General features: G+C 31.5%; 2 protein-coding genes across 2 annotated transcripts; one reads left to right on the top strand and one right to left on the bottom strand.

The window, feature by feature from the left end:
- The first annotated feature begins 7189 nt into the window (after window positions 1-7189).
- Window positions 7190-7765, top strand: LOC107960914 (uncharacterized). The gene has a single exon (XM_016897167.1). The coding sequence runs from the start codon at window positions 7190-7192 to the stop codon at window positions 7763-7765; it is 576 nt and encodes a 191-aa protein (XP_016752656.1).
- Window positions 7766-8090: 325 nt separating this feature from the next.
- Window positions 8091-8666, bottom strand: LOC107960915 (leucine-rich repeat extensin-like protein 1). Its single transcript, XM_016897168.1, has one exon. The coding sequence runs from the start codon at window positions 8664-8666 to the stop codon at window positions 8091-8093; it is 576 nt and encodes a 191-aa protein (XP_016752657.1).
- Between the last annotated feature and the right edge of the window lie 8646 nt (window positions 8667-17312).

The following is a 17312-nucleotide window of genomic DNA, read 5'->3' as shown; positions in this document are numbered from 1 at the left end:
TATTTTAGATATATTTGAAGTATCATAACCTGATATATTTGGAAGATTATAATTCTATAGTCACTTAAAAGAAAAAATATTATAAAAAACATTTTAAAACAAAAAATAAAATAAAATAAAATAAAATAGTAAAAATTTAGGATTCTAGTGAATTGATAGAATATCGATTCAACCAATACTTCTTTTTTCACTTATTTGAAAGGTTAAGATTCACTCATTATTTTTTCATCTACTAATATCTAATATAATGATTATTATTATTTAAATATGTAGGGTCCATCTATCGCTTTCGAATCGAAGAAAATAAATGACTTTGCGCCCAAAACCATAAGAGACTCACGGCATTGAAGGTAATGAACACGGCAGCATGCATGGGGACCATGAGGAATGTCCACCTCCCTTTTTGTTTACAAGTGCTTTTTCTTATTTTTATATTTAAATAATAATAATTAAATTCTTAGTTTTAAATTTAAAATTTAATTTTCATTTTTATTTTTTAATTTCTAATATAATTAGTCTTTATATTTTTATAATGCTACTAACTAGTTCAAATAATTAATATTGTTAACATTTTTATTAAAACATTACGTGGTTACATATAACTCGATCTTTGCAGAATGTCAATTAAGCCCAAAACATTCTCAACTTGGAAACTGAAATACTCTAAATACTCAATTCAGGGTTGTATAATGCAACCAGGGCTAGTGATACATGAACGGATGTGTGCTTCACATCAGGAAAGAAAACATCGAGCAAATCAACTCCCTCCACTTGATTGTCACCCTACTTTATATAAAATTGCTACAATCCAAAATCTATGATTCCATTGAACTTCTCAATATCGAAATTTGTTGTCGCCATCCTTGAACAAGATGATTGCAAAATCTGAACCAAGCTCTTTTACTAGTTTGTTAGGGATTGACTCGTCTAAATAACGAGAGAGTAAACATGGAGAAGAACGAACACAAATATTTTACTTGAAAAATAGTCAAAGAAGAAAAAACCCCGAAAAAAATAATTATTGACTTTTCACTAAATGAGTAAACAAATGAGAGTACAATATAGAGAAAATAAATCTAATTGTACTAAATCTACAAATCCAAACCTAGAAAACAAAGCCCTAACTCTAATAGAGCAAACCCGAAAACAAAACCTAACTCTCATAGAGTTTTCTCAATAAGGGTTAGAGAATTCTCTCCATATTTACCATGAAAACTGTCACCAAACTCAATTGTGGCTACATATTGACACCCCCAAAAGAAAAGCCTTTAATTGCCTTTTTACTTGGTCTTCCAAAAAAAAGGATGCAAGTCCCATTAAAATATGCTAAGATTAGAGGTCTAATCATATTAAAATATCTCTAGATTAATTAGAGTTTAATTGGGAAAATATAGCAGAATTTAACTGTGAGAAGAAACCTGATTTATGTGGGGAAAACGTCATCACGTTACAACGTACCCATTTGCATCGTCATGACATTGTCCATTGTCACAACGTCGAGAAGCTTCTTGTCGTGACGTTGCTATTTGTCTAGCTAAAAATATAAGGCGTATCCCACAAATCTCCACCTTGACGCGTATTTACCATACATTCTTCTCCAGACCCCGTCACGAGCCAAACTCAATCTTTGCAGAATGTCAACAAAGCTCAAACCGTTCTCAAATTTGGAAATCGAAAGACTCTTAATCTTCAAATCAAGGTTGTATAATGCAACCAAAGTTAGTGATATACGAACAAATGTGTGCTTTACAATTTGAAATTTGTGATTCCATCAAACTTCTTGATATTAAAATTCGTTGTCATCATTCCTGAATGGGTTGGTTGCAAAATCTGAATCAAGCTCTGATACCAGTTTGTTGGGGATCGACCCATGTAAACAACGAGATTGTAAAAGTGGTGAAGAACGAATACAAATATTTTAACTATCAAAAAGGGAAAAACCATGGCACAAGAGGTATCGACTTTTCATTAAATTAGTAAACAAACGAGAGTATAATATGAAAAAAATAAACCTAAATGTACTAAACGTGCAAACCTAAATCTTGAAAAAAAAACCCTAACTCTCTTAGAGTAAACTCAAAAACAAACCCCCAACTCTCACAGAGCTTTCTTAAAAAGGGGTACAAGATTCTCTCCATAGTTACCACAAAAACTCTTACCAATACTCATCTGTAACTACATCTTGTCGCCCCCAAAAGAAAAGTTATGTAGTACTACATTTTTAATTGTCTTTTTAATTGGTATCCCAAAACAGGAATACAAGATCGATTTAAATAGGCTAAGATTAGAGGTCTAATCATACTAAAATATCCCTAAAGTAATTAGAGTTTAACTAAGAAAAGATAGTAGAGTTTAACTAGGAAAAGAAATCTGATTTATACGGGGAACACATCGCCACATCGCAATGTCCCCATTCATGTCATCACGACATCGTAACATTGGGAAGCTTCTCAGCGTGACATCATCGTCTATTCGACCAAAAGTATGAGGCATACCCCAGACTTTGTAAATTTGAAATTTAGTTCATGTATTGTTATTTCTAGGAATTTCGTGTATCTACATTCTAGATTTCAAATCAGGTCCAATTGTTAACATTGTTAAAGTTTTTGGTGTGACATTTTGAAATAAGAAAAATACTCACTTGATAGCCATGTAACTAAAACAATGATGTTATAATAAACCTAAATTTAATAAAATAAATTAGCAATGTTAACAATTAGACTTGTATTTTTAAATTGAAAAATCGAGGACTAAATTCCTTAAAATAAAAAGTAAAATGATTGAATTCAAAATGTACTAAGAGTATAAAAGATTATATCACATTTTAACTTATATAAATTTATTAAAATCTCCATATCATTATAATAAATTATGAAAAATATATTATAAAGCTAGACATAAACACAAAATAGATAACAATTATTTTGTAAATTGAATTTTAATAATAAACAATGCAAAATGTTAAAAAGTAAAAAGTAATAGAATGAAATCCAACCCCGCATTGATCTCATTTCTTTGTCGATTAATCTGACATTCCCAAATCTCTTGATATCCTCTATAAATGTCATTAAGTTTCCAAATGTAAATGTTTTTTCCTTTTTCCCTTACCGTCTACTATTTGAGCCAAAATATTAACATTATCTTTGAAAATTCCCACCGTGAGGCCACTCCTTTTTGCATGAAATAATGCTTCCCGGACTACAAATAATGTCCCTTGTTGTATGTCATCGAACTCCACTGTTTTACCAAATGAGAACAGTCGCTCTTGGTTGTGGTCCATCGACGCGCATGCTACTCCTGTTCTAGCTGGGTCTCCCTCCCTTGCAAATGGATAACACTAGTCGCGCAGGGAAATAAGGATCCCATATTCATTTTTTTCTTCTTTCATGGAAAATTCCAACGTCGGTATTGAAAAGTGTGTACGTGGACTTGCCAAGTGAAGTGAAAGGCCAAATGTCTCACGTTTCTTTCTATTTCATGAAAGCTTCCTAAAAAAGACAAATGGTTTTTTCTTTTTTAATTACAAACAACATTTGGGTCAACTAAATTAAATCATTACGCGTTTTAATAAGAAAGTTGACTAAATTATTAGTAAATTTACATTTTAGTCACTCAACTTGAAAAAATTAAAACAATGATCATTGAATTATTTGAAAATTTTTATTTAAGTCATTGAGTTGTTAATTTTTTTTTCTTTTTTAAGTTTGACTAACGAGTTTCATGTGACAATTTGACTATCAGTACGGCAGATCAGTATCTATCACTAAGTAGAAGAACATAATATCTTAGATCAAATCGATTTGATTGTCAATATCAAATATCAGAGAATCACGTTGTTTGAATTTTTGTTTGTAGATTCGTGAAATTTAAAGTTGTTTCGTGAAAAGAAATTAAACTGTAAAAGAGAATGGAAGTGGGAGCTTTCAATTGAAAAACATATAACAATAATTTTAACAACCCAATGACTTAAATGAAAACTTTCAAATTATTCAATAATCATTTTATAATTTTTTTAAGTTAAATTACCGAAACGTAAACTTATTAATAGTTTAATAACTTTAAATAAAATTTACCATTAATAAATAAATAAAACATCGGAGGAATTCGTGATCTTATTTGTGAAAGTAAAAAATCTACCATTAATTTAGCAGATAATAATTCACACAAGAAATGGTTTTAAATTCCTGAAAAGAAAATTGAGCGCCAGAATTAATTAATCAAAGAATTATAATTAAAGTCTTTTGTTCCAATTGAGCGACAACTTGACCAAAACTTTAATCGAAGGATTAATTCTGATGTTTATGTATTTGACGGGTTTTTTACTTATATAATATAAAATAATAAAAAAAATACTAAAATGGTACTAAAGTCAAGTTATTGACAAAAATGGTATGCGCAGGGTGGTGCCGCCTATTGCAGAGGCGTGACCACCCTACCACCTGACACAAACAGTTGAAAATAGTTGAAAAAAGTAAAAAAAATGAATCTGAAAAAAAATTGGAAAAAAATAAAATACTGTTCTTGCCTTTGTCAGAGGCGGCACTGGTCTTGCCTCTGCCATAGGCGGCACCAGTTGATGACATGGCAGAGGCGGCACCGACACCCCAATTCCCTATTTAAACCCCTTAGTGTTAAAACGAAGCACACATCAGTGAAAAAAATCTTGCAGAAGAAGAGAGGGAGGGAGAAGAGAAGAAAACAAGAAAGAAGGAAAAAAATTTCAGTAAAAAAAAGATTACAGAAGAGAAGAGAGGGAGAAAGAAGAGAAAAAATAGAAGGTATCTTTCTCTTTTTTTCGTTTTTAAATAGAACAAATTATGATAAGAAAAAAAATATTTCGTTAGCATTAATGTAGTTTGTTTAGTGTTATTTTTATGTTTTGTTTTAAAAGTTATTTTGTTTATTGTGATTTTTTAGTAAGTTTTGTATTTAGATTAATTATGTGTTTATTGTGAATGTTATGTTTTATTTTAATATATTTAAAATTACATATTGATTAATTAATTTTTTATTTAAGTAAATTATTTGTTGTTTGAAATTGTTTTGAGAAATTTTGTTTATTTTTTAACAGATTGAGTATTGAAGATGGATAATCAGTTTTTCGTATGCGTTTATTTCGATGGAATCATCTTGACATCAACCATTGGATGCATATTTGAATGTCGGAAACAAATACCAATGAGATTTAATAGAAATGTCTCGTTGGATGATATGAAGGGAAGAATTAACGCAAAAATTGTTAGACGTTGTGGGAGAAGGATCTCGAAACTTTTTTACAAGTTTCCTATTTCGACAGATCCCATTAAATTCACCGAAATGAAACTTGTAGACGACGAAGACGTGGAGACAATGATCGCTCTTTACTGTGGGAATGGGAGTAACAAAAATGCACCGATTCATTTATTTGCTGAGTTAGCCGGTATGGAGCAAAATGATGATCTCAATGCATATGATGAAGAACATGGAGCTCAAGAACCGTGCATGGTGGCTCCAATATCATACGTTGATAGTGAATCGACTATACATGAGAGTGATATCGATCTTAATGTTACACCCGATATTGATGTGGTTGGTGATAATGGATTCGATAGTAGTGATCCTTGTGATCAAGAGGTCGATAGTGATACTGATCCCGATGTGGACGATGTCCCCGATGATATTGACGATGAAGACATGAATGACGATGGAAGCATTAACGCGTTATCGGTCAGGAACCAGATGCGACGCATTGTGATACACAATAATCCTAGGCCACACATGTCGCTCATAGACCCCAACGCGGCGCATGCAGTTGAGTTCCCAGAGTACCCTGAAATACTTCCTGCTCACCGGCTGGCCGTAAGTTCAGAACCTAAGGAGTTGTTCGTAGGCTAGAGATTCGCAAGTAAAGAAGAGTGTGTTTTTGCTATTAAGCGGTATAGCATGAATATATCAGTGGATTACAAAGTTGCAGTGTCTAAATCGACATTATATATTAGGGAATGTTGGAAGTCGGCGGAAGGCTACAATTGGCAGGTACGAGCTGCATTTATTCAAAATTCGCAGATGTGGGAGATATGCAAATTTGTTGGGCCTCACACATACACATCAACACATATGTCAGAAGATCATGAAAAACTTGATTCCAAAACTATCTGTATGTGTATCATGCCAATGGTGAAGGACATGCCGAAAATTAAAGTTTTGGTACTGATAGCCGAAATGCAGACACGATTTCAGTATTAAATATCATATCGAAAGGCGTTGATAGCTAAACAGATGGAAATGGAGCAATTGTATTGGGATTTCGATTCGTTGTATAACGAGCTACAGGGATGGATAGCCGCTACGCGAGAATACATACCGGAGACTGTAATTGAGTTACAGACACGACCTTATTACGACCTTGGATGACCAATTACAGTCGGGAAACAAATTTTCATCGGATGTTCTAGACTTTTGATCTATGTGTACGCGCATTTCCCCACTGCAAGCCATTTGTGCAATTGGATGGACCTGACTATATGGAAAATATACACAGATCTTACTTCTTGCAGTTGCTTAAGATGGCAACAGGAACGTGCTCCCGATAGCATTTGCCATCGTAGATAAGGAGAACATAAAATCGTGAGAATTATTCCTTACCAACCTGCGAAGGTATGTTATTAGCAACGATAATATTTGCATCATCTCTGATAGAGAGAAATGATTAATTGCTGCCATTAGACGTTCCAGTATACCATGGAGATCCATTTACTGCGTTTGACATATCGTGGCTAACTTCCATCGAGATTATAAGAATGCAGACTAGAAGAGACAAGTTTTGAAAATGGGTAAATGATTACCTTATATTTTCAATATAAGTTTTAATGTTTTAGGGCAATATTGTAACTTATCTTTTCTTTATACATATACAGCGCATGAGCTAGAGCCACACATTTTTCGCCAAAGAATGATTCAACTTGAGAGTGACATGGAGGGTCAAACAAATACATCTTTCTGACAGTGGTTGGGTACTATGAAGCTGTGGCAATGGGCTCAAAGTTTTGACAAGGGCTTTCGTTATGGTCAGATGACCACAAACTTAGTGGAGGGGGTCAACGCTATGTTGTTGAAAACACGACATCTTCCGATTTCATCTGTCTTCTCGGCTACATTCTACAGGTTGGCTACTTTGATGCCAAGAATGGGTCAACAATAAGTCAACCAAATGGAGACAGAACACGTGTTTGTCGAAGATGTTAGAGATGCAATGGTTGTAAACCGTCGGATGGCGAGGTCGATGAATGTAGAAATATATTCACGACACCTTGAAACGTTTCGTGTTGCGGAGACCATTAGTCGTCGACCTGGCATACCACCTAGGTCCTATGGAGTTGATCTCTGGAACAGACGGTGCGATTGCAAGAGATTCCAAATACTTCATTATCCATGTGCGCATGTCATGGCAGCATGTGCTAAAATGAACCTTAATGTTGAACAATTTATCGATGATGTATACACACTTGAGCGCACGTTATGTGTCTGGGAAAATGAGTTCCCCGTCCTACCTGACCTATCTACGTGGGAGGTACCTCTGACGACTTTCGAGCTTGTCCCAGACAGAGGGCTACGTAGGAATCAGAGAGGTCGTCCGCAATCATCTAGAATCTACAATGAAATGGACATTAGGGAGAAATTTGATGGTAAGCGTTGTGGATTATATAGGTTAGCTGGTCATTCCCGAAACAAATGCCCGCAACAAAACTATCATGTTGGACAATCATCACGATCCGGTAGAAATTGAGCTTATGTTGTAATGTATTTAATTTATATAAAAAAAATTATATTGCAAAGTTTGTTCCAATTTGATTAATGTTGTAATGTATTTAATTTATATAAAAAAATTATATTGCAAAGTTTGTTCCAATTAGATTAATGTTGTAATGTATTTAATTTATATTAGTATACTAAATTTGTTACAAGTTTTAGTGTTTTAATGTTAAAAAATGTCCAAATTAATCTAATTTACGTTATGGTTAAATATTGTTCTAATTTTCAAAGTTCCAATTAATCTAATTAAATATATTAAAAAAATACAAACTTTTTAATATCAAAACCCCAAGAGACCCCTAAAATTGATGGTTCGATGGTGTAGTCCTAGGGGTATATTTCTGCAGAGGTCGACGTTCACGTTGTGGGTGATTGAGACAACCAACATCCTCTTCAGTCGCAGGTGAGGGTGTCTGATACATAGAAGAAAAATCATATGGCTCGAATGGCATAGACGAACTTGAGCCGGGAGGAATGCCATGCTGCGGTGGATACAACCCAATAGGAGTGAAGTACTGCAACGGATAGGGGTTGGGGGTAGTGCTATAATACAGTGGATATGGGCCGGGAGAAGTGTTGTGCTGCGGTGGGTACGACCCAAAGATATCAAACCCATAATGGTATCCGCCCCCTGACGAGCCCGGGAAATAGTCATTGCTCGGCAAATTCGGATGATAAGAAGTATCGACTGAATGTGAATGTGATGACGAGCCCGGTAAATAGTCATTACTCTGGAAATCCGGATGATAAGAAGTATTAGCCGAATGTGAATACGATTGCTCAGACTCGGCCTCTGGCTCTGGGTCAAGCTCAGGATCTGGATTTGGATCGGGCTCTATATCGACCACTGGCTCGTATGCCTCAGATCGCTGCATGTGCGGTGGGATTATAGTAGACTACCCGCCAAGTAAATATGGCTTCCCCATACTAGAGTACCATTGTATGTACTCTAACGATGGTCGCAAATCGGAAGAAATATCCATCTGAGGTCTTCGAGCCATCCGATTCTCCCACACTGCAACAAATCTTCGGTACGTAACCCCCCAATGCTGTCCATGTTTCCCTCTTTTGTTGATGTCGTGAACCTCTCTCACCTGCATTGGCGGATCCGGGATATACTGGATGCAACCAAACTATCGTAGTACTCAATCCCCGTGGTACCACTTGACTACATTAAAACTGATAATTGGTGCATTAGTACACCACAATTGAGAATCAACGTAGGCAGACGAGGGTATATATAACACCCCTAACCCGTATCCGTCGCCGGACTAGGATTACGAGGCATTACTGAACAAAAAAAACAAAAATTCCAAACATTTAGATATTCATACAAGTCATACTCATAGATATATTAAACGCATGGCTAACTAAATATTAAACATACTTTATTTATATTTATACATATCAAAACCGAGTGACCAACCATAGCCAATTCCACCTATCATCATTTTCTTTTCAATTTTAATTCATCACAAACAAATATACATTCGCACATGAAAACATGTATAAACATCTTAGAAGTTACATTTTCTAAACTCATTATCCAAATATATTTTACCAAACCAAAAACCTAAACCGAAACAAATAATTATATCATAAAATTTATATATATATATGAGATAATCATTTCATCAATCCACTTTCAAATTTACTAACATCAACGAACCATTATCAAACATACCATATATATCACATACTTCATTCACTTATAATTTATAACACATCAACTAAAAGTAAGCTCAAACCATATCCAAGTATGAACGAATCTATCATGGAAATTAAGCCATTTTCGTATGGCTAAAGTTATACATATTCAAGGTCGAACAAAATACGTATTAGCTTATACATGCCAAAAGTTTAAAAATAAACTTTTAAAAGTACCGAAAGTTGACGATAGTGAGGATGACTTCAATCACGATCCCTAAACTCGTAACTTACAACCAAAATCTATAAAATAGAATAACAAAACATACGAAGTAAGCTAACTTAGCTTAGTAAGCTTTAAGTAATTTAAATAGCTTAAATGAATGATCAAAACATTTTATACAAGCCGAAATGTACCATCAAAGATATAGTTTACTCAAATAATTTACCTTGGCCGAATATTCAAGATCAAATATAATACCACATAAATACTTACCTATATATCCAAATTCGAAAGATACATTATATTATCTCATAAGGCCGAATATATATAAGTTCAAGATATATTATCACAATAATCCAATATTCCAACTCAATAAATCAACACATATGACCGAATATACGAATTCAATATAACCTCACATGTATCGAACGTATATAAATATAAGTTCAATATAAACTCACATGTAACCAAATACACGTGTTCAAAATAAATTCACATGTAATCGAATACTCAAGTTTCATATACGCTTACTTGTACTTACCTGTTTGGCCGAACATATACAATGTTTTACAGCTTAATTTTAATTGTTCAATATCCACAATATCTTAAACTCTCTAATCATAAACTTGAGAACAATTCACCGGTATAAAACCTGCTAGGCATAAGCCTGATTCAACACCGGCACAAGGCCTGCTAGACCCAAGGTCTGAAATTCATTCACCGGCAGTAAGCCTGCTAGGCACGAAGCCCGAACAAAGTCACCAGCACAAGGCTTGCTAGGCTCAAAGCCCGAACATCACAAACATATAATCATTCCACAACATTTCACATATATCGAATCGTATAATATTCCATGCAACACATACACATTTTCTAAAGCTTTGATATCATTCAAATACAACTTAATCACATTAATTCATTGACATATCTCATTCAGCTATCAAACTAATACATTATAAAATTCGAATCATCATATTAAATCATTCTATGTTCAAAATAAACCATGCTTAATTACTTAAAGACTTACCTTGGATATCGACGGACGTTACAAATCAACTATTCAACTATTTTTATTTTTCCCCGATCCAAGTCTCATTTCCTTTGTTCTTGATCTATATAATTTCAAATTAACCTCATTTAAACACAATTTCACTCAATTTAATCCAAAAACACATAAATAGAAAAATTACTATTTTACCCCTGATATTTCATATTTTTACTATTTAGTCCTAATTGCACAAAACACAAAATACACCAAATCTCACAACAACATAGTTGGGCCGAATTTTCAACATACTCATACTAGTCCATATATTTTATTTATTTTTAATTTTAGCCCTTCAATTTATTATTTTTTCAATTCAGTCCTATTAACTCAAAATCATCAAAAACTCCAATACAAAACATGTTAATCTAAAACATATTTTTCATATTTCATCATCAAACAACAAAAATCACAAGCTCTTATCAATGGAATAACTCAAAATATTCATCAAAATAAAAAAAATAAGCATAGGTCGAATAGTACTCGAAGCAACGATCTCAAAAACGTAAAAATTATCAAAAACCGAAACCAAACTAACCTTGAATTTGGATCAACAATGGCCAAATATCATGTGCTTTCTCTTTTGCTTTTCTTTTACTAGCTTCGGTCAAATAAAAATGAATACATGCATGTTTTCTTTTTATGTTTTATTATATTATAACATATTATTCCATTAAAAAAATTTAACCTTTTAATTTTAATATAAAATCATTATAATCTAAAGCCATCACCGTCCACTACTCATAAATTTGGTCTAATTGCATTATAAATGCCTCTACTTATAAAGACAACAACAATTTATCACTTTCACATTTAACCACCAGCTTTTCCTTTTACGCGATTAAGTCTTTTTATTTAATCGGACACTCAAACAATAAAATTAAATCACAAAAATTTCAAAGATATTAATTCACACATAATGAACACAAAAAATAATTTTTAAATATTTTTCTGACTCGGATTCGTGGTCCTGAAACCACCGTTCCGATTAGGGTCTAAATCGGACTGTTACAGTATAATAGCCGCAATTTCTGGTCTACGATATGGCATCCATATAAACTGCATGATTAATACCATGGTTAAAATTTAACACCATTCGAGTAAGATATACAAAGCAATTACATGTCACGAATATTTGAATAGCTTACCCCTTCCTCGGCATGTTGTTCAATCATTAAACGATATATCGGGATAGTGTACGACCTCCCGATACCCAGATAAATACTCCATCTACGAAAACAATTTTCAAGTAAATATAGTATCGTTAGAATAGTATCATTATAAAGAAATTGTCAATTGCTAACAAGTTAAATTTTATCACCTGTTAACTAGCAGAAATACGTATGGTTGGTGACTAATCGATGCCAAAAATGGCATCCAATAAAGAGCCCATGATTGCAACAATACAAGGCATCCACCCATGTCTATGGCATCAGGTTTTATCGTCCGACAAAGCTTATGATACAACATAGCCAGAACTGTGAAACCCTAACTATACGAGTTAACATTACGCAAATCAGCTAATAGAGGTAAATACTGGAGATGAACCTTGTTGTTGTTGGAATTGGGCATCAGTACACCCCCTATGATATGCATAATGTACGCTTGAGCTGCGCACACCAACTCTTTATGATATGCATAATGTACGCTTGAGCTGCACACACCAACTCTTTTTCAGTGGCATTAACTGATAAATGCTGAAAATTGGCTTTTAGCCATGTAAATTTCAACTCCGAAAAAGTAGAATTAGCATCGCCGAGCGAGACTCCTAGTAGGCTATAACAAAGTGCAGCTGGCTCAGCTATCGCACTTACGCCCGTGACGGCATCCCCGTCGATTGGGAGCCCAAAGTGCAATGCAACATCCTCTAGAGTGACAGTGCACTCCCCACACGGCAAATGAAAAGTGTGGGTCTCTGGTCGCCAATGCTCGACCAATGCAGATATTAAATCATACCGCAAATTGAACGTTCGGGTCAATGCTGCTGACCCGAATCCAGCTAGCTCCAAGTAGGGCATCAGTCGTGCATCTGGGGAATATCCTAAACCATTCACCCGACCCCTTAATATGCGATACGAGTCCTGACAGTGTTAAATTACAGAAAATAGTTATAATAACATAATTTATTTCCTTAAATTACGTAAATATTTTTTTAATAGAACCCGTGATTAACAAATAACAATATTTTACCATCTTATTAACTGTGTCATATATGTGAGGAACATCATTCTTGATCAATGAAGCCATTGCGATGCCTGCAATTTCAAAAATAAATTTCAATTATTAATTTTAATGTTTGATGGATTTTAAATATTTATTAGAATAACTAAATTTTATATATTACTTTTAATTACAAAAAAATAGCAAACAGTGTTTTCAACAACATATATTTTTGCTATACTACATTAAAAAAATAAATATATCCAACTCAAATACAAATGTTTTTATTATAATTTAAAATATATAAAATAAGTAAAATATTTTGGTTTAAAATATAATATATTTAATACACCCGACATGTAGTTTAATATATTTTAATTTAATTTATTAGGAAATAAAAAAATTTGTATAATATTTTAATTTAATAAGTAAAATATTTTAATTAAATTCATTGGGAAATAAAAATTTTTTGTATTTCTAATTTTTTTAAAATTTTCAGATTCTATTTTTTAAAATATATTATTTTCATATTTTATTTTTATCTTATTTTAGTACATAATGTTTCAAATGTATTATTTTAGTGTTTTTAAAATAACCTTGATTTTGTCTCTTTGTTTGTATTTCTAAAATATTCGGATTTTAATTTTTAAAATATACTATTTTCGTATTTTATTTTTTATCTTATTTTAGTACATAATGTTTCAAATGTATTATTTTAGTGTTTTTTAAATAACCTAATTTTGTCCCTTTGTTTATATTTTTAAAATTTTTGGATTTTATTTTTAAAATATACTATTTTCGTATTTTATTTTTATATTATGTTTCGTATTTTATTCTATTTTTTTCATATTCTATTTCTTTTCGTATTTTATTTTTTCATTAATATATTTGTTTCATATTTTCTTTTTTATACTATTTTTATAAAATCGTATAAAAACCACATCACACAAAAAATAAAAAAATTAAAATAATTAGAATATAACATGCCAAAGAAATTTTATAAAAAATATATCTAATCAACCTGAAACACAAGTTTTTTACCCCAATATTATAAAAAAAATTATACACGAAAATGGGTTGCCAGCCGGATTAATTACGAAAATAGTATATTTTTTTAGGTCGCGCCTACTTGACAGGCGCAACCTATTTTTTTAATATTAAAAATTTTTTTGTTTAAAAAATTATTATTATTTTAATATTTATATTAATATATGTGTAAAAATACGGGTTTTGTACGGGTAAAAAATACCTAAAACGGGTCGAGCTTGTCAGGTAGGTGCGACTAGTCGCGCCTGATAGGTAGGCCCAACACCCCCCACCTGCTCCTACTGCTACCGGATAAAGTATGCATTATTAAAATTAAATTAAAATATTAAATAAGAAATAAAATTATAAAACAATATGTTATTTGGAAAATAACTATTATTGTAATGAGATACATGTTTTATTAGATATAAGTATTTAAAATTTTGTTTTTGTAATGTGATACATGCGTAAATCTATATATATATAATCATATAAGTGAATCTACTAATACATACTTTATTTGGATAAAGTATGCATTATTAAAATAAAATTAAAATATTAAATAAGAAATAAAATTATAAAACAATATGTTATTTGGAAAATAACTATTATTGTAATGAGATACATGTTTTATTATGTATAAGTATTTTAATTTTTATTTTTGTAATGTGATACATGCGTAAATATCTATATATATAATCATATTAGTGAATCTGCTAATACATACTTCATCCGGATAAAGTATGCATTATTAAAATTAATGGTTTGTTTAAACATACTAGTTGAGCCTGTCAGATAGGCGCAACATGTATGTATGTTCCCTTACATATACCCGGGTTCTATACTAACACGAAAAAAAATAATATAATAATAATTTTTTAAACAAAAAAATTAATATTAAAAAAATGGGTTGCGTCTATCAGGTAGGCACGACCTAAAAAAAATACCATTTTCGTATTTAATCTGACTAACAACCCATTTTCGTGTATAATTGTTTTTTATAATATTGGGGTAAAAAACCCCTGAAACACACTTAACAAATAAGTTACATAAAATAATAATAATAAAACGTTCTTTACACATAACATACATAAGCTTTTTTATTTCAATAAAAATTAAAAATAAATTAGGAATGAATGAATAAAAATATAAAATAAATACAAACATACCTTAATATCTCTTTTTAATCAAATAACACCTCGCGAAAAAATAAATTTATAAATTAAATCTAAATTAAATCATATTCAAATCAACAATAATAATAGTGTAGTGTCTAAAATACTTGTTTAAAAAAATTTTACCCTATTTTTCCTTCTTTTTCCTTCCCTCCCTCTTCTTCTCCTTCTCTTTTTCTTTTTCTTTTTTCTTCCCTTCCCTCACGTCTTGCTCCTTCTTCTTCTTCTCTTCTTTCTTTCTTTTCTCTCCTTTCTTCCCCAAATGAGCTAGGGGACCATAATATATGGTCCCAACAGAGAAGAAGCCAAAACCCCCCAAAACCCCCGTGACTGAAAAGTCACATCTGGTGGCAGTAGGAGCAGCGGTGCCGCCATTAGCACTGGCACCATCGGTGCCGCCTGTGGCAGGCCCACCACCAGTATCTACAACCTTTTTTTTCGTTTCAGTCAGCTTTTTTTTTAACTATTTTTTTAACTATTTTGTGTTAGAGACCAGGGTGGTGCCGCCTCTGGCGGTGGCGTGACCACCCTGGTCATACCATCTTCGTATTTAAATTTAAAGTTGTATTGTTTAAGTTTTTTTTAATACCATCTAGCTAAAAAATTCGTATTTGACTCTCTTTTTTCAAACAAAAGCATTAACTTCTTTCCTTTTCAAAAAGCATAAACTTCATAAAGATGGATGGTTTTGTTAATTTGAGCATAGGTAATAATAATTCTATAGTGTGAGTGATTTGGAATGATCAAGGGAATTGAATTTTGGACTTCAATCACTCTTTAGGGATGTGTTCATCTTTAAAGTTGAACTACAGGGTATTTTTGATGGGCTAAGTTTTTTACAAAATCGAGGCTTGAATAGATCATCAATTCACATGGATAGCCTTGAGGTGATCCTTGTTTTGCAAAGGAGTTTTACAACTAGTTCGAGATCAACATTAGTTAGGTGGATCCAATAGAAGCTACGAAATTTCGAACATTGGGAGATCAGACATGTTATGAGAGAAGTTAACTCAGTCACAGATCGAATTGTTAAGATAGTGTTTGTGAAGATGGAGAGAGTTAATATTTTGGCTTTTACTCCTACAAATCTTTTAGTATTCCTTGAAAGTGACAAAATTAACGGTGCTTTTGAGCTTTCGATTGTATTAGTGTAGCAACATCTCATAAGCTTTGTTAATATTAAACTTTTAATTATAGGATAGGTAATTTTTAAATCTTTCTTTTGCTTTTTTTATCTTCAATAGCTCATAAAATTATGGGAACAATTACATTAGTTGATATATATATACATTGGCGGATACAAGGTGCAGGTAGGGGTCGTTTCTTAATTTTTTAAAATTTACATAATACCCCATTTAAGATGATTTTTATTACATTAAATTCTCTACAAATTTAAAATTTTCCCCTTTCAATCTTAAAATAAAAAATCCTACCCCTTTTAAATTATCTAGAAATTTTAAATTTTAAATATTTTAAAAGAAGTTACAATAAAAAATAAATCATCAATTTTTAATATATATATAACAACTATTATCAAGGTTAAACTTTAATTTTATTCATATTTCAAATCATAAATATATATATGTATATTTTAATTATTAAATAATTATACATGAAAATTAATAGTAAAAAAAATGTTAAATCAACTCCGCCATACTCTTTAACTTTTTTAGTACATCATTTAAGCCTATATTAAAATATTTTATATTTTCTAATTAGTTGAATACTAACTCTAGATCAATCCAAGTCAACTTATGAATAAATAGCTTTAAATAAATATATATATTTGTAAAATAAAATAAAAATAAAAATTTCTTTAAATTGGATCCATAGAAAAAAGTCATTTAAATATTTTTTATATTTTTAAATAGGAGATTATTTGATATAAACTCGAATCAATATACACACGATTATAATATGCTATAAGTTCATGTACTCTTTGTAAATTTTAAATTTAATTTATATAATGTTATTTCTAGGAATTAGTCCATCTACACTTTACATTTCAAATCAGGTGCAATTGTTAACATCGTTTAAATTTTTTTGGTTAAATTTGTTGGTCTAACATTTTAAAATAAGAAAAAATAATCACTTGGTAGTCATGTAACTAAAACAATGATGTTATGTTAAACCTAAATTTAATTGAAAAAATTAACAATATTAATAATTAGACTTACATTTTTAAATCAGAAAATAGGAAAGTAAATTCCTTGAAATAAAAGTAAAGAGATTCAATTTAAAATGC

The sequence above is a fragment of the Gossypium hirsutum genome, chromosome A05 (assembly GCF_007990345.1).
Source record: "Gossypium hirsutum isolate 1008001.06 chromosome A05, Gossypium_hirsutum_v2.1, whole genome shotgun sequence".
Lineage (NCBI taxonomy): Eukaryota > Viridiplantae > Streptophyta > Magnoliopsida > Malvales > Malvaceae > Gossypium > Gossypium hirsutum.
Note: the sequence above shows the minus strand (reverse complement) of the source record. Positions and strands in the feature narration are given on the sequence as shown.